Genomic DNA, 24142 nt, shown 5'->3' on the forward strand with positions numbered 1-24142 from the left:
CCGCTCCGGGTCTCCCCTCCAACATCACGTTTACAGGCTGTCCCAGCCTGCTTATGGGACGTCACAAGCTCTGCAGCCAATGACAGAGCTCAGTAATCAGTACTTAGCTCTGTCATTGGCTGCAGTATCTGATGTTCCGCAAAGCAGGCTGGGACTGCAGCCTATACACAAACACAAAACAGGAGCGAGCGGCGGTGTGGGACACAGCGGGAGAGCAGAGTATATCCCCGTTTGTTACTTTTTCGGTTGAAGGCCTCCATTTATATCTACTTTAGTCTAAATGTATGGGCACTTTCAGTCTCCTACCAGCCCATTTATCAATATCACCACAATAGTGCTAAAATAAACCAATATTGTAATGTTATAGGTCTGCTGATAGAAGAAAACACTTTGGTCCGGGGTATATTTTTCCATGTAGCTTGCAGAAACACAATAAGATGTGAAATTCTATGAGAAAGTATTCATTTTTATTGGCCCGAGACAAAATCCATGTTATGCAACATGGTACACATGACAAGCCCTACAGCTAGATGAATGGGAGTAGCAGTGTTAATGCTGCTTTCTGAAGGTCTTCTGAATACACCCTTAAGAATAAAGTAGCACATTGTGTTCCTGCCTGTCGAACAACCTTGTTCTCAGAGTCACAGTAGACACAATGTCATAAATGAGGTAGGGATGTGTCCGCATGCTGTAACAGGAATCCCTCGGCGCTACAGCTTGCTGCAGCTTGTGAATGCCGACCCTTGGGCGTTCATACAGTAGGTCAATGATAGCAACGGCTTTGCATCCATCATATATGTTACTAGTAGGTGACAAAAGTTACAGACATACTCTGTCCATTAAAAAATAAGTAAGAATCAAGCACTTAGAAAGTTGTCGCTTTGCTGCAAAACTCGGCATTCAGTTCCATCTTAGGCAGATATGCAAATAATGAGAGTTGTGGTGATTAGATGAACGGTCTTATCACATAAGTGGTTCCTCCCTTGGCCTATAATGCGGCTCTCGGAGGCTCCTTGTGTGTAGTGACCTCTTCTTCCGCTTGTGTAGAGCTTGTTGACCACTAGACGCAGAGAAGAGATTTCACCCCGTTACCAGAGGGGGGCGCATTATTGGGATGTGAGAAACTGGATGACTTATCAACGAATTGTCCCCACCGGCCGTTCTGACCAGACTGTTAGGTGGTGTTGGGGCCAGTGGATGCGTGAGGGCATACAAGCCGACCGGGCTCAGGACATCTTCAAGAGACCACCAGTAGAGAGGATCGTCTCACAAGAGGCTCAAACTGTTTAGTTGTCCTCCATCCAGAGACAGGTGGCTTTGGAACCATTTCCAGGGTCTTGGCTGAACTACATTTGATCTCATGGCACCCATTATGTGTACAACCTTTAACACCCATCCATCATTGCCTCTATTTGTAGTGGTGTCGGCCGCACACACAAGGGTGTCACAGGAACGCCTCCACGATGTTGCCGTCCACCAAGAAGCAAGGGTAGGAGAGTCGCTCAGCTCCACTTCAACAGTTGTCCCAAGTAGTCACAGCCACCAACAGGGTGACGAGGGAGAATTTGTTCACTAGTCGCTTCATTTCAGCTGACCTACAAAGACTAGTTGCTGGTTGTTCCATTATCGTCTGTCTTTCATCGACTGGCCAATATTCTCTCAATTGGAAATGGAACAACCACTTCGTAAAAGCGCACAAACCAAATCAGTCGTTCATCCACCAACGGGTCGCAGTAGTTGTCCTGTGTAACACCTCTCAGACTCCGCTCAGCAGAAGATTACAAAGGATTTATGGTCAGCACCGTGTCACCTCCGAATAAACAAGTGCGCCACGAATGAAGTGACTATATGCAACAACGTGAAGGATTCGCCGTGCGCTCCATCGTCCAGGGGAGACATACAACAATAGGAGGAGTACAACACATGCGATCAGGGCTGCCAGCTCCTTCTTACAAGCCATCATTACATGCTGGATAATTACTTTGGTCTTATCTCACAAGGAGGGTTTATCCTGGGACAACTTTTTTCTTCTTCTCTCACATCTCCTCTGCTGGCCTTCACTTCTGGGTGCAGGAAGCCAGAGACGGTGCCCCCAAAACCAGGGACGATTGATGAGCCGCAGCGATCACATGCCCCTGCGTTGGGACACCAACACTCCGTACCACCAACCAGCAGGGGGACAGGAAGAACTGGGAGGTGTGCATGATACAGAATAGTGAGCAGCTTTCGGAAAAAAAACCCTTTAAATTGATATGATCAGCAACAGCCCCGTCCTCTCATCCACTGCAGACTGCCCATGTTAGGTGGCACCAGGAGACGGGCGTTAAAGATACAAAAAAAGAGGCACCAGTGATTCTTGTGCAAAAATGCCAACTTTTCTTGGCACCTGCCAGTTTTGAGAAGATTGGTACGACTTTCTGAGAGGGGGTACAGCTTTTAGGGCACGATCACACATTGCGGACTCAATTCATCTCATTGCAATTAATGAAGGTGAAAATCCGCAGCGAGACTCTTTCACTGAGGTTTGATAAAAGCTCCACTTATTAGGGCGCCTTCACACCTGCGATCGCGATATCGCTGCGGTTTTTTTTTTTTTTTACGCAAACGTCAATAGGACTTTCTAACGTTAAAACCGCATCGCAAAAAAACCCAAAAAAACCCCATTTTTCTTCTTTACGATTTTTGTACGATGCATTTTTAACATTAGAGAATCCTATTGGCATTTACGTAAAAAAACAAAAAAAAAAAACAAACAAACAGCGTTATCGCGAATGTGAAGGCATCCTAAGGGATCTCACATAAGAGTATTTTACCATATATTACGCAGGCGGGTTTTGAGCACGTAATACGCGGTAACAATCTTTACAATGACTTTCAATTGTGCCTCTCGTACACAGTGCACGAAACGTGAGCGCAAAAATAAAAACACCACACATCACTACTTGTATAAAACACATTGAAGTTAATGTATCGTTTTTCACGTACGGGTTCTATCCATATCGCCACTGGAACGCGCGTCTGAATGCGGACTTAATAAAGCTGCAGTGAGAGGCGGCGACACGTTCCCACCGCTCACTTTAAGACATTCCAAAAACGAAGCCAGTTTATCAATAGACATTTGAAATAACTTTGGCGCAATTCATTCCAATCTTAAAAAATAAATTTCAGTCCAACATTTAAAACGCCAGGATTGATAAACGTACGCCGCCATCTTTTTGCAACGACCCAGGCATTTTTTTTATGACACTTCAGAAAGCAAAAACACGCACATCACATGACCATAACTTACCGCATGCGTGCGCAGCATCAGCCCACAACTAGTTTAACAACTTTTGGTTAAAAAAAAAAAAAAAGTTTTGGAGACTACTGTATTAGAATTCCGCAGTGGGATGAGATGAGAGATAAGCGGCGGCACCAGGCAGGGCGGCTAATTAGTAGTAGAGGACGTGCCAGGATTCCAGCACACTGGTGACAGCTGCGCAGCAAGGGGTTAACCTCATTATAAAGTCAGGAGAGCAGCCCCCTCATCCCCATAGTGGGGCCGGGGGGCTTCCAGGCTGCTGCAGGGGAGCCCTCACATACCACGACCCCCACAGAGACCGTACAGAAGACTGCGCCGCCAGCGGCCCCTCACCTTGTACTTCATGTCTGCGGCTGCTCTGCTGCCCGGAGTTAAGCCGTCCACATCGGTGAGACGCCGGATCTGGGAGGCCGCCGCTCCGCACTGCACGCCGCGCTGCTGCAGTCTGACTACTCTGTTTGGGTTTGCACAATGCAGAGTGTACGGCTCATTAGCATAGTCGCTCCTGATTGGTCGGGGCGGAGCTTCCCGTCGGCGGACTCTCCACTCTGTACGTACAAGTGGTGAGGTGATTTCTATATGAGGGCAGAGAGATGTACAACACGGCGCGCAGGAGACATTCTTATGTGCTGACAAAATGGTTTCCTGTAACCTGTGAGGTCTCCACGTAATACATGAACATACTGTGTATACAAGGAGTAGTGCAGGCTGAGGGAGCAATGTCCGACTGTTACCTCATAAGCCATCCTTGTGCCCCTCACTATTACCTCACGAGATGTACTTGTGCCACTCACTATTACCTCATGAGCCATCCTTGTGCCCCTCACTATTACCTCAGGAGACGTACCTGTGCCCTCACTATTACCACATAAGATGTACCTGTGCCCTCACTATTACCACATAAGATGTACTTGTGCCCCTCACTATTACCTCAGGAGACATACTTGTGCCCCTCGTTAATACATCAGGAGATGTACTTGTGACCCTTATTGTTACCTTAGGAGACGTACTTGTGCCCCGCACTATTATCTCAGGAGATGTACTTGTGCCTCTCACTATTATCTCAGGAGACATACTTGTGCCCCTTGTTAATACATCAGGATATGTACTTGTGACCCTTATTGTTACCTCAGGAGACGTACTTGTGCCCCTCACTATAACCACATAAGACGTACTTGTGCCCCTCATTAATACATCAGGAGATGTACTTTTGCCCCTCATTATACACACAGGCGATCGCATTCTCAGACCGTTTTCACGGAGATGCAAGGCGCTTTTTAGGCAAAAATGCCTCCTGTCACTTCTGTGAAGTAGCAACTCTCCCATTGTCTCCCATTTAATTGGAAATCTTGCATTGCACACTGTGTTATGTGTTTTGCTGTCCCATTGAAAACAATAGGAAACTTGCTTGACTCGGCTGGCACCTTCGCATTACAGATGAAGACACCTTGGACAGGTACGCAGGGGGCACCAGGTTGGATTCTGCAGCGGGATCACGCATGCGGAATCTGACACGGCCATGTGCATTCGACTTTACTGTTATATTATAAACATTTTCCGTTCAATGATTTTAGTTTTTATTTTGATTCTGCAACCGTAATTTCACATTTCTGCTTTGCTACCTCACACGTATGTATTACATATTTTTTACCTTTTCTTCTGCTCGAACCTTAAGCCCCATTTACACGGGATGACTGTCGGGCAAACGATGCCTGACACTAGTCCCTGCATGTACTCACTCCGTGCTGTTGCACATGAGCGAGTATCGCTGGCTCATAGCAGGGCAGCTGGAGAAGATTTCTCTCCTCGCTTTCCCCCGCCCCTCTCCATTCATTTAATACAGCGGCCGTACTGAAAGGCTGCTATTTACATTCAACGATCATCGTTCGGGATTGTATGCTGCATAAACGATGGCCGATGAGCCGAACTATGATTGTTCAGTGTAAACAGCAGCCGTTCAGTACTGAACAGCACCTATGTTAAGTGAATGGAGGGGGTGGGGGAGAGCGAGGAGTAAAATCTCCTCCAGCCACCCCACTGCGAGCTAATGATACTCGCTCCTGTGCAACAGCACGGGAGCGAGTACATGCAGGGACGAGTATCAGGCATCGTTTGCCCGACAGTCATCCCCTGTAAATGGGGCTTTAGTCTTTATCTATCATTGCCTATTTTGAATATGTAATCCAGCTGAACTGATGAAGGGGTTTCGTCCTGAAACAAATTTTCCAATGCTGGTTGCTTATATTACCAAATAAAGGAGAAGTTGAACCTAATCATTCTAAGAGTTTTAATGTATATATTAAAAAATAGCCTTAGGCCTGGACAAACAGACACACACAAAACACCCACTGATTTAATTGGTGTTTACAAAAATAATCATCAATCGTAGGTTAAATACCCATCCCTTGCCCTAGAATGGTGACACAAAGGGATATTAGATTGATGACTAGCCTTGGTTATTGTACCATTCCTCCACACTATTTGAATATCTAAAAGGGTTTTCTTGGAGGAATTCAGAAAATTCCTTTTAAGTGTTTAAGCCTTTCTGGCCAGCGGTTCCTGATGAGGTTATGATATTATAGCCAAAACGCGTTGAACCGTAACCGTTAGAACCGTCATCCAGTAATTTTTACAATAGATAGAAAATCATCTTGGATTTTAAACTGAGGCTATTTAGCGAATTTTTTTGTTCTTGATTGGTATTCTAGCATCATGAGACATTTGATAAACTGGAGAGGAGGATAAAAGAGTATGCCAGAAGGCTGGCATAAAAGTTCCCCTGATGACAACCCCCCACCGTTCCAAAAGTTTAGTGAAGTATTTTTCTTTATAACAAAGCTATCAAACTAACATGATACATCAACAATTTAGTGTAATACATAAGGCACAGGAATACTTGCGGCAGTTTTCTGAAGTTAAAAAAAGTAATTTAAAAGTCACAAATTTCGGCGCATGACGATTTGTACTAAAATTTGTAAATTTTTTCTGGATTTTTTTTGCACTATCCACTTTTCAAAAAAAATGTTGGGTTTAGTGGGAGGGGCTTGAGCTTTTTGGGATCAACAGATTTACTACTACTTATGTCCGAATCGGGAGTATAGCACAAATCTTTGTTTGCTCATTGCAGGTGTATATTTGAACTTCAGCTTCAGGAACAGACAAAGATGTACCAAGCTTATGATGCATCTTACTCCAACATAATTAGGTTTAAGTGTAACTTGAAGCTCCTGGGCCCCAATGCAAAACCTGTAACAGGGGCCCCAACTATAATGCTTTATTCATAGTACTGGGCTCACTATATGGAGAAGAGAGGCTTTATGGGCCCCCTAATGATCCTGCATCCCCTATATTTACGCGCCTGGGTTTAAGAATAGGGTATTTAATGTCAGTCTTAGGGCTCCTGCACAAGCGTTTTATCGCTGCTATTTTGCCGCTATAAATCGCCAGCTGAAAATCGTGACCATCTGAAGCATTGGTTTCCAATGCTCTTCTTCAGATGGGTGATTTTTTGGTGCGCAAAATTGGTCGCCCAGAAAAGATAGCGCACATGGTGTGCATTCCAGCTGGCCGCTATTATGCTGAGCGGTCTGAACCTACCTTTTGACGGAATATGCCAAGCGTGGAGCCTATGGGAGCCGCCGGAAAGGGGAGTTGGGAGGGAGTTTAGCAACTCTGCTAAACTCCCTTCCTGTTCCCTCCCCCTCTTTGCCCCTTGCCGACTGCCAGCAAAGGGAGGGGGTGGGACGGGGCGGAAGATTAGCACACTAGCTCTGCTATACTCCCACTCCGTCCCGCCCTCTCCTCTTGCCGACAGCCAGCAAGGGGCGGAGAGGGGGATGGAGTTTAGCAGAGCTAGTGTGCAGGGCCTGACGGTATTCCGGGCTGCTGCGTATACACGCCGCAGGCCAGGGGTCTGAATGGGCATTAAAACGGGAGATGCTGCCTCTCGCTCACGGACGAAAATCGCAGCGTCCGTGTGAATAAAGCCTTAGGATGCTTTTAGATAAAACAATTGTTGTTTAAAAATAGTCGTTTAAATGAGCAAAAGTGAATGATAATCGTTCGGTTTAAACGCGAACCAAGGATTGAACAATAATTATTTACTTTTTGTTCGGTTTTCATTTTATTCAGGCATGAAAAACTTTGTTCGCTCATTCACTTATCGTTCTTCATTCACTTATCTAATTAAAAATTAGAGGGCTACCATTGAAAGACTAACAGTGGGCTGTGATTGATTTGATCCACAGTTGAGGAGGAGAGGTGATGGTCTCTGGCTTGCTGAACCACAACTGATTATGAGAGAGCGGAATTTAGTGGGCTAAATTAACCCGCACCAGTCTAAGGGCGCGGTCACACGAGCGTAGGCGTATTTACGTTCGCACGTGCGCAGCGTTTAATCGCCGGAAAGAACGTTTTTCGGCGATTATGACCAGAGCTAGAAAGCGTATTATCGTTTGTTCCTACTTTGCACTCTATCTTTTCGGCCATCGAATATGCGTTGGCGCGTATTTCGGTCGCATATGTTCCATTTTTTTTCCGGGTTGCCATTTTTACGCGTCGTAAAATCGCCCGTGCGAACGAATACATTGGAAACCAACGCCTCAGATGGTCACGTTTATACGATTGGGCGCAAAAACGCGCCGTTTATGCGCTCGTGTGAGCGCACCCTGAAGCCTGCACAGGAGTGAATATTCCTGATTGGTGAGAATGCAGGACTTAAAGACTAGAGACGTATATAGACTAAATCCTTCTGCTATATGCCGGTATATACCAGCATCTGTTTAGTTGCCCTCAGAAGATCAGATGGAACAAGCCTGGTGCAGTAACTATATACCTTCTAATTACAAATGCAAGTTCAGAAGTAAGTAATCTGGTTCTTGCTTGGATAAATCAAAAGGTGATGCAAGGTTGTGAGATAACTTGTTTATGGGGTGATGCAAGGTTCGATGTGTTTTCATGTCAGATTATGGCCATTTCATCAGGAACCTTTCGCATAGCATCACTATTAGCAGTGTCGCTACTAGATAGTGGATCTTGCATAGTTTAGTAAACTGAACTAGGTAGAAGGTAGCCAACTTGGATACACAGAAGGGGGCCACAGTATCAGCTGAGCTGGCTCATTGATATTTATAGCCCATCAGCGCCAAAGTTAACACTGGTCTGCTGGTCATAGCTGGTGTGACTAGCAACAAACCAAGGGGAAATGATTGCTGTTTTAGCAATACAACTTATAGACCATAGTGTTAAATTTGGCGTTGATCGGCTATAAACAGCTGGATGCAGAAGAGAAGCGGCCCCACTTGTCTTCTGCCTCCCTATGCTCGGAGCGCTCAGCTGTATAACAGCCGGGCGCTCCAAACAGAGAACAGCTGGATGCAAATGATATTTGGCCCCGCTTGTCTTCTGCATCCCCCACTTGGAGCGCTTGGCTGTATAACAGCTGGGCGTTCCGTGCAGAGAACAGCTGGATGCAGAAGACAAGCGGGGCCACCCCGCTTGTCTTCCGCATCCCCCGCTCCGAGTGCTCAGCTGTATAACAGCCGGGCGCTCCATGCAGAGAATAGCTGGATGCAGAAGACAAGCGGCCCCGCTTGTCTTCTGCCTCCCCCACTCGGGGCATAAAGTGATCACTCAACGTTTGAGCGATCACCTTGCGCTTAAAAGGCACACAACGATTATCGCTCAAAAGGCGCTGAAAAATAATCCTTTGTGTCTAAACCAGGCTTTAGTCTGGCAATGATAGCCATCTAATTTTTAACGAGTTGCTCAATAAATATTATTATTTTAAGTGTCTATGAGGGTGCGGGCAGACGAGCGTAGGCGTATTTACGTTCGCACGAGTGCAACGTATAATCGCCCAAGAGAACGTTTTTCGCTGATCACGACCAGAGCTAGAAAGCGTATTTTCGTTTGTTCCTACTTTGCAAACTATCTTTTCGGCCATCGAATATGCGTTGGCGCGTATTTCGGTCGCATATGTTCCGTTTATTTTTCGGGTTGCCGTTTTTACGCGCCGTAAAATCGCCCATGTGAACGAATACATTCGAAACCATTGCCTCAGATGGTCACGTATATATGTTTGGTCGCAAAAACGCGCCGTTTATGCACTCGTGTGCACGCACCCTAACTGTGAAGGGCTTAGATAATTGATTATATAGACAGTAATTGCCTCAGTGAAAATTGTCAAAGATTCACTTATTGTTCCGTTTTAGAAGCAGTTGTTCCGTCCCCTTCATTCACTTATACAGGGACTAATTGATTCTGAAAGATTCTCGTTTGCACAAGACAATGATGCATTTGCCTGTCTAAACAGGCTGCACGAGTGCAAACAGGTTAGCGGTGAAGTCACTCACTTGTACGCTTGTTCGAAATGAGAATTGGCTTGTGTAAAAGGATCTTTAGTAACTTCCCCTATAGGTACTGTACTGCTTCTCTTTATCACAACTGCTACTATATATGCCCACCAGATTTATATGACCTAAGCACCTATCACCCCTTGTAAATGTGAGTACATTTGAATGCATGTAAGCAGTATGCTAATCGTGTATTACAAATGTGGGCCCTGAGGCTACTAGGAGTTTAGCCAAAAGGAGATTACAAAACAATACAAAAGCACATCCTCCCCTAACCAAAATATGCACAGTAGGAATTAGACTCCCTGCCCACAATGGCAAGCACTTCTGTCTAGCAGCACAAAGATGTCTGCATAATAATTCCCCGTTCTTAGAAGTCACAGCTCTTAAAGCTATAGGTGCACATCTGATACAATTCATGTAGATACTCTCCCTTTACATTGCAAATATACTGTATGTGCAACTCCACCTTTTGTAAATGAAGTGATCTAAAAATGTGCCTGCGAGCTACATGAACTGCGTGCAGAGATTTTGTAGGCTTTAACAAGTTAAGAGAAGGTGAGTTCAAAGGGGTTGTCCAAATAAATTTTTTTCTGTAGTTTAGAAAAGTGAAAAAAGAAGGTCTAATCACCGGTGGGATGCGATCCCGTGCCCCTGCAAAGGCCAGCGGCTTATCCGCTCCCAGCGTCTCCTCCCTGCGCTGCGTGCCGGCTGCTGGCCAGCCGGCGCATGCGCAGAGAGGAGCCGGCCCGTCACCGCTGACATTTCTGTGCGGGCCTCTGCGAGACCCACACAGAAATAGAACATGCCGCGATATCACAAGGTAATTTCACACGGACAAATCGCAGCCGTCTGCCTAGGATTGCGTTTTCTAATGCAATCCTATGGAAGCGGCCACGGGTGAAAATTCTGCGGGAAATCCCTCAGCAGAATTTCCACCCGTGTGCAGGGGGCCATAATTGACACTGAAGTGCTCCTAATTATCATTCAGATTGTTTGAGGTATTGACATATGGCATAAAGGAACAGGTTCTGTGCAGCTTCTGCCAAGAGAGGGAAGACAAAAACATCCATTACAGCTACAGGTGCGGCAGCAGAGAAAATGGGCACAAATATCAGGGCCATCAACACATGGAGAAGTAAGCACTCGAGAAGTGCTCTTTCACTCGAGCGTGACCAAAGATCCTGTGAACAAATGGCAGATTTGTGCGCCCGTTCAGACTACCCGGGTCAGGCACATATACACCGAGCCCAGATTGCCGTTGCGCGGGGGAGACAGTTTAGCCCCCCTCTTTCCGCCCCCTTCGCTGGCTCTCGGCAAGGGAAGGGCGTGGGACAGGGTGGGAGCTAGTGCACTAAGCTCCCACCCCCTCTCCGCCCCTTGTCAACTGCCAGCAATGGGAGCGGGCAGAAAGAAGGGGGTGAGAGTTTAGCAGACACGCTGCTAAACTCCATCCCACCTCCCTTCTCTGGAAGCCACCATAGGCTCCCATAGGAGTCTATGGGAGCTGCCGCCGTATTCTGGCCAGGAAGATATTTCCTGAACAATTTTTTCTGGTCGATGTAAAAGTGCCCGTCCGAAATGTGCTCCTTTGCGCTATTTTGGCTGGCCGGGCGCTTTTACTCCATGTGAATACGCCCATCTGAACTGATGCATTGTAAACCAATGCATCAGATAGGCAGCATATATCGGCCAGGCATGAAAGCACGGCCCATATACGCTCAAGTGAATGAAGCCGAAGTCCCACGTCAAACTGGCATTCCATATGTGACTTTCTGAAGAGCATTATGGTGGGTCCTCCATTGGTACCCTTACGAAATTCAGAAATCCACAAACTTAAAGCTTCTGATTTTGCAAAGCAGCAAACGTTTTGGCATTGTGGCAAATTGTGAAAACTGCTTGGCAAATGTGTTGAACCCGATAAAGTGTCCATTTATCCTCCTATCACCCCTACGGCTTTAATGAATGTTTTCGTTCTTTCTGTTCTCAGCAGATCCTGCACAAAGCCTGTTGCTTCATACTGTACACCAATGCAAATGTAGCGCCATCTGGTGGACATAAATCAAACAAATTTTCTATTTTTTTTTTGTGGTCTTAAATAAAACCCGACGTGACATCAGGCATGTCTGTGATTATTCTGTTACTATACGTTTATTACTCACTGAAATACAGATTTAAAGAAAATGTTTACTAACTTTTGAATATCACCCTGTAGATCCCCATAAAGACAGCCGGTGGACTCCCATACACATCGTCAGCTAAAGAGTGCCCCATTTAAGAGTGTCAGACAGACAGGCCTCAATACATAGTGCAGCCATAAAGTACCCCTCAATAAACAATATCAGAGAGTGCCCCTATGATCATTGTGAGTCAGGGGGTGTCCCAAGTAACAGTGCCAGGCAGAAGGTGTCGTAACTGAGCCAAACACAGAATGCCACCTAAGCTTTGTCAGACATTGCTTCAAATATATTGTTAGCCGAGACTGTCATCCAGAGTGCCCCATAAATATTGCCAAGTACACAGTGCATCCCTAAAAATTATCAACCAAACAGGTCAATCACATAAACATTTTTGGCCGGAGAGTACCCACATAACCTCTGTCGACCACTGAGCTCCCCCATAAGCATCGTCAGACAGAGAGTGCCCCCATAAATAGTGTCGGACAATATATTTTATTGAAAAAAACGTAGACTTGTCTCCTCCTCACATCATTATAAGCGATGTTGGCACTAGAATGAGAGAATAGAATATCTTGCCATGTCTTGCCCTGCCAGTTTTCAGTTTAGGCCGTGGCATTAGTTTTATTTTTTCTATAGGCACATTTATGCAGTGAGCCTCCTGTACATTTTGCTTATTAACAGTTTGATGAGAAATGTATCAAGCTTATTAGGAAGTGTCAAGTTCTATACTGTTTAGATCACTTTATAACTTTTACAGCTGAGCATTTTGGTAGAGTCCTACATTTGCAACTGTTTGCTGAGGTACAAGTTGAAAAACCCAAGCTACTAAATAACATCATGCAACAAGCGCAGCCATTAAGACGACACACATAATCATATTTGGACCGGAAAAAGGAAGAATGGCTTAGTGATATATGGGCAAAATACATCACTAAACTGATTTACCCTTGAAGATTATAGGATTTGTGTATCAAGACACAGAGTAAGAAATGTCTCAGAGCACAGCATTTAAAGGGAACCCGTCACGCTGCACATGCGTTGCCTCCCATGCAATCAATCTGCGGGCAGCATAGTGTAGAGCAGATTGATATATGTAGTTTTTGTGGGAGATTCAGTAGAACTGTGTTTGCAGTGGTCTTGTGTCGTGTCCGCCATCTAGAAACAGGTGGCACCATCGTTACAGGCGCCTGTGTCTGTCGAAGCTATTTCCAAGCGCTTGGCTGAAGGAGTGTTAGAAGGTGTTGGGACCAGTGGATGCATGAGGGCATGCACACGAGACAACTGAGGTCAGAATGCCATCAAACAGACCACCAGTAGAGAAGATTGTCTGATCGTCCGACGAGTACAAACAACTCCAACTGTTTTTCGTCAAGCGAAGACAGGTGGCACCATCATTACAGGCCCCTGTGTCTGTCTGAACCATTTCCAGGCACTTGGCTGAAGGACACGTGGTCTCATGGTGCACATTACATGTACGGCCTTTGACACCCACCGTAGCCTCCATTTGCAGTCATGCTGTGAACAATAAAACTGGACTGCTATGACGTGGAACCAGATTGTCTTCAGCGATGTATCCAGGTTTAGTTTGTGTCTGGAGACCTCAGGGTGAGCACCTCAATCCTGCCTTTGCTGTAGGGCGGCACACTGCCCCCCCCCCCCCTGCTGGTGTGATCACATACAACATTCGGTCCCCCTAGTAGTGGTATGAGGGACAATGACAGCTCAGCTATATGTTCAGGACACTCTGCAGCCACATGTGTTCCTCTCATGCAACCCTATCTTTCCGCAGCATAGTGTAGGGCAGGAGGAACTGAGCAGGTTGATATATAGTTTTGTGGAAGATTCCGTATAACTTGTATTCATTTAAATATCTTGAAGGGGTTTATCCAGGTTTTAAGAATTGATGGCCCATCTCTATCCCTGCCAATCAGCTGTTTGAAGGGGCCATGGCAAGTGTATGAGCTCTGTGACCATTTTAATGTTCACACCTGATTCTGATCCTGTATGATCCTGTTTGTACTCAGAACGCCATACCTTTCATGGCGGGTGTTCCCAATACTGTAGAATTGCCTCATTCACTTTAGTGGGACAATTCGACAGTACTTATGCTCAACAACATTCCTTTCTAGTTGCTGCAAGCGTCTAATGGAAAATGTCTAAATACTTATATAAAGACAAAGATGACCTGATTTTAAAGAAGGTTTCCAAGATATAACATTTATGGCCTATCTTTTATGGACTATCATTTATGGACATGAATGTAAGAAGGGTGGGGGTCCCACCCTTGGAGCCATTAATGATGAATGGGGGGTACTGTTGTACCTTGACGCCACCGGAAGCTAGCGGTTTGACAGGGCTTGCATAGAGGAACGGCCCTGTCACGCCCCTAGCTCCTGATTGGCTGAATTCTCTAATGCCCTAGCAGCAGCGTCTGTATTGATTTTTGCCTGGGCTAGAGGGTTAAGGATAGGGTTCATTTCTTGTTAGGCTTACATGATATACCTAACAGGAAAAGTAACCCTAACCCTCCAGGCCAGGCAACAATCAATACAGACGCTGCTGCTAGGACCTGTGGCTCTTCTGTCGCCGCTGCCTGTGGCTTTCCTCCTACCACCCCTGGCTCTTCTCCTGCTCCTGCTGCCATTGCTGCTCCCAGTCTTACTGCTATCCTCCCGGACGGACAACGTCACTTGGGGAATTAAACGCGCCCCAAGCCAATCAGAAGCTGGGGGCGTTACTCAATTTCAAGTGTGCTTTATTATGTCGCCACCCCTATCTTCCGGTGATGACATAATACAACAGTACCGAATGGGGTTCCCATCCTTGGAGCCATTGATGATGAACAGAACTGTGACAACCATATGAGAGTGACTGTGGCTGGTACTGCAGCTTAGCTCTTTCGAGTGTATGTTTGTGTATATTGAATTATATGTGGCTCACTCAGGGTTCAATTTGTCCATTTTGTGGCTGAACATCTGGATGAGTATTTCATCTGTTTCATTTTATAACCTCCAAACTATGTGCATATTCATTATTCTATTGTATTAGCAGTAACCTACTTATCCGGATTAGGCAGCAAATAAAATGCCTCTTTAAATGTTACTTTGTATTTTTTTCTTACAAAGAAAGGAAAGAATGCTTTAGCTAGAACATAATGCAAGCCTCAAATCAATTACCTATAAAGAAACTTTACTTATATTTGGCTGTGCCTGTAAGCTGTCAGACAGTGAGCTAAATTGTGAGGTATGGCTGGTGTGCAGCTAATGTCTGGTCTGCCTGGACTCCTTGAGACTTCTTGGCACACTCCGCCTCACTATGGAAGGAAAAGCAAAGCAGTCGGGAAGAATCCAAGCTATGCGTGGGCCAAAAAAAGAGGAATGCAGGCGCAATGAAAACAATTACAGCTAAGAAAGGGTCCAATTCATTGCTTTTATTTATTACTTTGCTTGTGTCTGATGAAGATTTTTTTTCCCTTTTTTTTCTCTGTTAGGCTAGGGCTAAACAGAAGTTTCGGCTGGGATGAGTGTCACACCATCAAAACTGCTGTGTAGTTAAGCTGCATTGCACGGTCATAAAGCTGAATGGAGTCGCAGTGGGAGTCTCAGGTTGCTGCAACTGCAACATTGCGATCGCACAAAAATCCAGAACTTATGGGCCATTCACACAATGGACAGAAGAGCTTAAATGGGAGTTTGTTATAGACCCTCTCTGTGCCTCTACAACGCAATTGAAGAGACTTTGCCCAGTTAACAGAGTTTGAGAAGGGACTCTTTACTGGAATGAGAGAAGCCGGATGGTCGTATCGGCCATTCTGACCAGACTGTTATGAGATGTTGGGACGATTGGATACATGATGGCAAACACACAAGTCAACCAGGCTTAATACACTCTGGACAGACCACAAGTAGAGAGGATCGTGCGATTAGTCTGCAAACACAAGCAGTTCCAACAGTTTCATTGTCCACCATGCAGAGACATGTGGCACCATTGTTACAGGCTCTTGTATCCAAGCTAGAAGCGACCCTACAGGGTACTAGAGCCTCCATGCCCACCCTTACCACATCTTGTATCCAAACTAGTGGTGGCCCAAAGGGGTGCTAGAGGCTCCATGCCCAACCGTATCACACCTTGTATCCAAGCTAGAGGCAGTACAACAGGGTACTAGAGCTTCCATGCCTGCCTGTATCACATCTTGTATCCAAGCTAGAGGCAGTACAACAGGATACTAGAGCCTCCCTTCAAGTGATCCGTTTTCCACAATAAATGATCCTTTTGCTCTGATATTGGAACCCCTTAAGTTTTATTTCATTCCGACAACTGCTTGATTTTTTTTAATAATGAGTGTATATTTAGGTGTAACCTTTAATTTTGATCCTGCCTGGGATGACAATGATATGACTGCTGGAAAGCTTTCTTTACAGAACAGTAAGTGTTTCAGTCGCACCGGAGGATCGCATCGCATTTTACTTGCATGCACCTCACACGCAATGTTTTTTCCAGCCCCATTGAAAACAACTGGCATGGCGCTCCAAAGGAATGCCCAAAGATATGACATGCCAAGATTTTTTCCAGCACCACGCAATTTTCTCGGCTGTGTAAAAGCGGCCTTAGTGAATATTTTGAGTGAATTAGGTTGGCTTCACATCTGCGTCGGAATTTCCAGTTCAAAATACTGGAAGAAAAGTACTGCATGCAGCACTTTTTCTATTATCCAAAAGCCGGGCAGCTGAATGGAAAGCGGAGCGAACCCCATTATAGTCAGCGGGGTCTGCCTGGCGCTGTTCAGTTCCATCCACAGATGGAGCGGGGATTCTCCAACACGGCTGTGAAACCACACAAGCAGATAAAAAGCAGTGAAATAACAAACTTATTAAATACAATATTGACTACATGGTGTAACATATTTATTACATTGTCTTGAAGCTAGCGAAATGAGAAAAGTCCATTCAAATGGACTTTTAGATGTAAAAAACACATGAACCAATTACATCATGTTAACGAAAGCCCGCCTACTTGAACCCGGTTTGGACTATTTTTAGTAACCTTTATAGAAATAATGTTGCTCATAAAATGTCTGTTTCCTCTTTGTAAATCAAAAGGTTCTCTTGCAGTTATATTTACAATGGCCACAATGTATTTATTGTGCTGCTATAGTTAGGAGAACTAAGCGTCTTAAACTCTACCTCCCTTGGGGAATTAGGTCTCCACTCTCCACCCTTCCGAAACACTGATACAAGAATGAGAACTACGGCGATAAGAGAAAAAACAACCACAGACATGCAATAAAAATGTATATTAACAAAATAATACAGATCTGCTCCTATTGGGTTTAATGGAAATCAATGCCATATTCTATAAAGCGCAGATTTTTTTTCTGCAAATGAATTTGAAATCCGCTTGCAGAAAAACAGGTGATTTGTCATTTCTTGACATGGATTCCATGTTGATTCTGCATTGGGAAATTTGCAGAGTCACCCATTGAAAAGGGCTAAATCTGCAACTGGATCCATGCGTGTACTACTGCATAGCCACGGTAGAAGTCCGCGGCTCAGCTGCATATTTCTGCTGTGGTTTTAGAGGCGGAGTCTGTGCAGAAAAATCACATTCCACCATCGGAACAGAATGTATTGCTCTACCTATTGCATTTCTTCACAGATTTTCTGTCATTTTTTAGTTAGTTTTATATCCTCAAGTGGCCCCACGATCTAAGGGCTCCTTCATGCGATCGTATTGTTACAGCGTATTACATGCATGAACAAATTCCACTTTTGTTCACTTTTTTTGTGATACATTCATATATTTTGGAGAAAACGTGGCACTAAGGCCTCCTGCACATGGGCGGGTCGGACCCCACATATGGGATTCCTGCAGTGGAGTTCGACCTGATGCCCAACCGTAGCTGTCCGGCGTCTTCTGATCAGCGCTGCAGATGTGCCAGCTGGCACTCCGTCACGCATGCGCCGTAGCCGCAAGCGCTCTGCAATAATGCGCATCCCGTGATACTTCCGCAGTGTTTACTGCGGAAATGCTGCGGGACGGACGTCTTCCATTGACTTCAATGGAAACCGGCCGTGTATAGCCTGCACAAGATCGCAGCATGCTGCGGTTTCTCAACCACAAGCGGAAAATTGCAATCGATTTCCGCTTTTAAACAGGAAGTCGCAGATTGTCATAGCATGCTATGGGCTGGATTGGCTGTGGAATCCGGAGAATGCAAATCCGCCCGTGTGCAGGAGGTCTTAGGCCACTTTCACACAAGTGTTTGTAAAAACAATGCATTTTTTAACGCATCGTTCTATGGCGTTGAGAGCAGAGTTTTACAGCTCTTTTGTATTTGCCTGCATTTTTACTGCATATTTTGTGTAGTAACAACCCAGGAAAAGCAAGCTGATGACATCATCGTTTTTTCCCCCTCCAAGTAACATAGTAAGTAGCATCAAAAATGTTCTAAAATGCTGTAAACTGAGTTTTACCTCCATCTTGAACACACCTTATTCGATTCACTTCAATTTTCTGGCTCAGTCTAACTTCACACGGGCGAGCGCGATATCATGGTCGCCAACACGCGATTCTGCCGTGGATGCGAAGCGTTTTTGTTACAAAACCAGCTCGTATCATTTTGGTGAAGTAGCGATCCATCAAAAGAATGAGGTTCATATTCGTGCATCTCACAACGCACAAATCTCGCGCGAGTTTCTCGCCTGTGTGAAGCCGTTCTCGTGGACTCCCAGAAATGTGTCACATTTTTTGCAGCTTACTCCAGCAGGTAACAGACCAAGAATGGCATATGATACAGAGGTCTTAGTGAATGTCCCCCAATTCCTTTTTTAATTATTTGTAGTTGAACTTAAGGCCTTACTTACACGAGCGTTTTTACGCAGCTAATTTAGCCGCAATAAAAATCGTGACCATCTGAAGCTGCAGCCTCCGGTGTGAATGGACGAGAAAACGCAGCTAAAGCTTGGGACTTGCTCGTGGCTATTCTCCATTCACATGTTTTTCAGGCCGCAATGCAGCCAGCATGAAAACGCATCGCTGAAAACAAAATTCTGACTGCTATCCTGACTGTTATCTTGTTGCCCAATAATTTCTTAAATTTCAGGCAAATGAACAATAACCTATCGATCTGTCAAGGTTTTGATGTGCCTTATGGGATTTTTTTGGACTAAAATATATTTTTTCCCTTTTTTACTTCCCTTTCTGGTACATTTGGAGTATAAAAAGTTGGGGACTTGTGCATCTTGTCTCCACTGGAACAATTGGTGGAGACATGGGTTTGTCGCTGTGGAGTTATAGGGAACGCCCACAGCTGGTGATTGGCTACCTGGATGGAGGCTAAAGAAAGCGTCTGACAGCCGGGGGGAAATGGGGAGAGAGCGGGGCCAGCTTCTGGGGCGGCGGTGGTGGGGGACGGCATGACAGATTGCAGCACTGATGGGCGTCCGACAGCTAGAGTGACAGTGGGGGACGGAACCGACCTTGAGCCTACACTTACCTACATGCATGTGACAGCGGTGCCGGCTTTACCAGCGGCGCGTCCATCCATTCAGCCAGGTGACAGTGCGGCCGCCTTCAGCAGCGGAGGAGTACGCCAGCAGGCATTACAGCGGATATGTGGCAGTGACTGACAATGCCTAAGCCGGTAGGGGAGAAGGGAGAGCAGCGGCGAGAGTGACAGGAGGCAGGAGGGTAGGTGATGATAGAGCAGCGGCAAATGTAACATCGGGATCCGGAGCTAAGAAGGCAGGGCCGCGGGAAAAGGCTGACGGCGGGGCCAGAAGCAGATATGGCAGCCTGGCGCAACCACACTGATAACGCAGCTAGAAACACGCTAGCAGCTAAAAAAGGAGCCCAGCGGGGAGCATACATGGCAGAAGGGCGACATGCCACAACGCTGAATACTGTTGTCAGCTTGCGTCTAGGGAGGAATGTCAGGTAGCCAATCGGCAGCTGTGGGCATTCCCTATAACTCCACCAGGACAATCCCAGGTCTCCACCCATAGTTCCGGTGGACACAAGATGCACCAGTGCCAAAAAGTTGTACTGTACATGTTTTAATGCGATCCTCAAATATACAGTCAAACAACGTTTGTGCTTCTGACACTCCGTTTAAATGCTCCTTGATTGTAGGAACATCTGTTTACCGGATCATTTAGCCATGTGGAGCTGCACCCCATCGACTGATGAATGAGCAAATTCTCATTTATTGGCTGATCGCATCTTTTGTGCAACCGAAAAAAATAATTGTTGTTGGCAGCAATCTCCCCATGTGAACACAGGATGGGCTGCTGACAATCATGGAACTGTATGACGGACAAATGGCCATATGTATGAACGTTTGTCCCCTATGCATTCTAAACTGGCCTGTGTGAAGACCTAGTTTACAAGCGCTGAGCTCATTGATCAGTGCCCATTATCTAGTATCATTGAGCCATGTAAAAAGACCTGAAATGTTATGTCTATGGTCAACAGTTATTAATTGTCTGATGACACACAGGCAGTATATATAGATTGTCCGCTGACTTCTCTCATGTTACACAAGAAAAGTTAAACCCATTTTATAGCTCTTCTTCATGCATCTGACACACATGAGTATGATTACTTTCTGATTAATGAGGCAGTCTGTTGTCAAGGCATGCTGGTATTTGTTGTTTTGCAACAACTGAAGAGCCATAGGTTCGAAACCACTGTTCTAGAGCATTTTTTGTCTCTGGTCAAAAATGTTATTGGTCTGCCAGGGTCTATAACTTCTATCTAAGTATTATGCAAAGGTTTGAGGGCAGTTGGTCCAAGATTTCTTGTCCTAGTGTCTAAGGAAAAACGCGTCTGAGCGAACAATTCGTCCAATCAAGAATTTATCCACTTAGTGTTGGAAATGCAAAAGTAATTCTGAGCCACTAGTTTTAACCCCTTAGTGACCAGGCCTGCTTACGCCTTAATGACCAGACCGAATTTTAGAAATCTGACGTGTCACTTTAACATAGAATAGCTCTTCAAATTTTTATAAAGGATCCGGAGGAGGGAATTGATGGAAAACTGATCAAATTTGCCAACGACACAAAGCTAAGAGGAATATCTAACACTAGGGAAGAGAGAGAGAGAGGATTCAAAAAGATCTAGAAAAGCTTGCACAGTGGGCAGTGACTAACAGAATGGTATTTAAAAAGGAATTATGTAAAGCCCTGCAGCTGGGCAAGAAAAATGAAAAAAGCACATACAGGATGGGAGGAATTGGGCTAAACAACAGCACATGTGAAAAAGACTTGCACATACTAATAGCAAAATCGCGAAATCGCAATTTTGCGCAATCGTGATTTTAACATTACAATTCCCATAGACCCCTGCAGAAAAAAAACACCAATTTCGCTGTGAAAAAAAACTGTAGTGGGTAGTCACCCTTAGGGCTCCTTCCACTGGCGAGGTAATCGCACGTTTTCAGTGCGATGCGAGAGTGCGAGCTCTCGCAAGAAAGTCCCACACATGTTGTTCTATGACAACCTTTCCACTAGCGATGTTTAAGGGCAAGCTGCGATGCGAGGATTAAAAATCGCAGCAGGAGGATTGTTTCAGCATTTTGTATTTTTCTGTCGCCCATACAGTGCAATGGCAAAACAGATTCTTACGTCGCAACGCAAAAGCTTGCGATTTTGCAGCGTTGCGATTTTAACATTGCGATTTTCTCGCAGAGATATCGCTATCGCCAGTGGAAAGGAGCCCTTGGGGTGCCTTTTCACTAGCGTTTTTTTAACGCTGCAATATCGCTGCGTTTTTTTCACGCGATTGTCAATGGGACTTTCTAATGTTAAAAACGCAATGCACAAAAATCACAAAGCACCAACTTGCAATTTTTGTACGATGTGTTTTTAACATTAGAAAGTCCCATTGACAATCGCGTGAAAAAGAAACGCAGCGATAAAAAAAGGCTAGTGGAAAGGCACCCTTAGGGCGCCCACCCACTGGCGATTTTTTTTCCTTTGCGTTTTTTCTCAAGAGCAATTAGTTTTGAATGTACTCCTGTCCACTGGCGTTTTTTGTTTCAGTCCGTTGCAATTTTTAACATAGGAACTGTCAGTTGCATATGTGTCCTTATTTTTCTCTTAATGCACCCATGAATGTCAATGTAAATTAACGCAAAAAGCCGCAAAAATGCCGCGAAAAAGCCGCGAAAACGCGACAAAAACGCGACGAAAACGCTGCGTTTTTCACGCACGAAAATCGCAAACGCCAGTGGGTGGGCGCCCTTAGGGTGCATTCAGACGACCGTATATCGGCTGAGTTTTCACACCCAGCCGATATACAGCGTCTCTCTCTGCAGGGGGAGGAGGCTGGAAGAGCCGGGAGCAGTGCTCTGAGCTCCCGCCCCCTCCCTGCCGTATTTTGGGTGGGCATGAAAACCCAGCCAATATACGGTCGTGTGAATAAGCCCTTAGGGTGGACACCCACTTGCGATTTTTTTTCCAGCGACGATTATGAAAACAATGATCTGCAATGATTTCATACTCATTTGCTGCTTCAGCAGAGCTGTGCATCGCAGTGAGGAAATCTGAGATATTGCCCAGTGTTTCCAATGGGGCCAGTGGCAGCAGCGCTAGCCCCATTGAAAACAGAGGGAGAATATCGCGGACTTTTGCCACAGCTGTGGCAGGAGTTTACTTCATCCTCACGGGGACCGCGGGGATTAAGGAACCCTCTGCCACAGCTGTCACAGCTGTGGCAGAAGTCCAGGATGCTATCCCATTGCTTTCCCCGCCCCCTGAAAGGGCTGTGCTGATTGGCTGAACGCTCAGCCAATTACAGGCAGCGCTTAGCTATTAATCAACTAATTCAATCATGGAGAGTGAAACTCTATGTACTGTACTTCCGTGTTATGCTCCCATGTGCTTATTTTAGTTCGTATACAATTAGGTTGTTTGTTTTCATTATGTTCGTTCACATGCGCATATTGTGTGCGTGTATTTTTGGCCATACAAAAAAAGATAGAACGTGCTCTATCCTTCTGCGCATTTGCGCACCAAAGGTCCCTATAGCAGTCAATGAGGGTGCGCAAATGTGTGCGCAATACACAAGGAGATGAGTGAAACACTACATAATTGCACTGCAAAAAGAACACACTTTGAAGTAACTAGTCATTTCAATCAGTGTGCCAATGAACATGCCCTGCGGGCAGAAAAAGTACCGTAGTATACCCTGATACACACGCAAAAAAGACTCATTCATAGTGCAAAAACATTGCGCTAAGGCATGCGCAATTGCGCTTACGCCCATGTGAAGCCGGCCTTTCTGATTTAATAGGGCGGTGCTACTCCTTTTAAGACTTGCTCTAACAACATGAGCCGCAGGGAAACTGTCCACTGCTGAGTTTTTTCCACAGATTACAGCTGAACGCTTGGAGCTCCCGCAGTGAGACACCCTATGATCAGAATATTCTCGGAGACCCTTGTAATACCGTAGGTAAACAAATATCCACAGCAAACAACCCTTGTAACCTCTAAACTGACCACAACAGCAATCGTCAGGAGGCGATGATACAATGTAGTTTCCAAGAAAACAGCTGATACATTTTCTTTACACTGTTTCTATTTTTAGAAACATCAATGATTTGAGATTTATGTTTTTCCACGCCTAGAGATGAAATTGGGTGAATAAAAGTAGCAAAATATATAAAGTATCTGTAATTAATTCTAGCATCATCCCTCTTCTGTTGCCAGAATTGCGTAATTCATTTGCTAGTACTAACTCATAAGAGGTGATGTGATCTATTTCAAATGAGTTGAGCATAGTTAAAATAGACATAAATGAGTAATTTTGACTACAGGGTGTAACTAGAGCCATAGCAATGTATGCGACTGCTATGAGGCCAGCTCCAAAGAAGACATCAACCTAACCCTTTCATGGCCAAAGGTCATTGATGCTCCTGGGTCCCCACTTTACAAAAAAAACCCATAATTTTTCTAAATTTTTCCAGTGACAAATCTGCGTGAGGGCTTATTTTTTTACAGGATGAGTTGTATTTTTCCGTGGTACCATTTAATGTACCGTATAATGTACAGGTTTATTTTTATAGCATTAAGGGCTTATTTATACAAGCGTATATCGTTTGCCCGACACTCCTCCTGTGTAAATGGGCCTTTAGGCTTCCTGCACACAGGCGGAAATTCCGCGTCGGGATTTCCCGCTGAATTTCTGCCCATGCACGCAATCCAATGCACGCAGCCGCGATTTGTCCATGTGAAAACACACGCGGAAAACAAGTCGCGGCATGTTCTTTTTCGGTGCGAGTCTCACAGAGGCCCGCACAGAAATGTCAG

The 24142-nt window shown here is 45.3% G+C and overlaps 1 protein-coding gene across 2 annotated transcripts in view; it reads right to left on the reverse strand.

The window, feature by feature from the left end:
• NEDD9 (neural precursor cell expressed, developmentally down-regulated 9) overlaps positions 1 to 24142 on the reverse strand; it is an 87127-nt gene that overhangs the window by 20587 nt on the left and 42398 nt on the right. Inside the window, exon 1 of one of the 2 annotated variants that reach the window (XM_066579362.1) lies at positions 3635 to 3735. The exons of the other annotated variant lie outside the window; for it this stretch is intronic. Coding sequence (XP_066435459.1) covers positions 3635 to 3646 — 12 coding nt within the window. The 5' untranslated portion in view covers positions 3647 to 3735. Of the gene's footprint in view, positions 1 to 3634; positions 3736 to 24142 lie in introns of those variants that run through there. 2 annotated transcript variants of the gene reach the window in all.

This window comes from Eleutherodactylus coqui, chromosome 9, assembly GCF_035609145.1.
Source record: "Eleutherodactylus coqui strain aEleCoq1 chromosome 9, aEleCoq1.hap1, whole genome shotgun sequence".
NCBI lineage: Eukaryota > Metazoa > Chordata > Amphibia > Anura > Eleutherodactylidae > Eleutherodactylus > Eleutherodactylus coqui.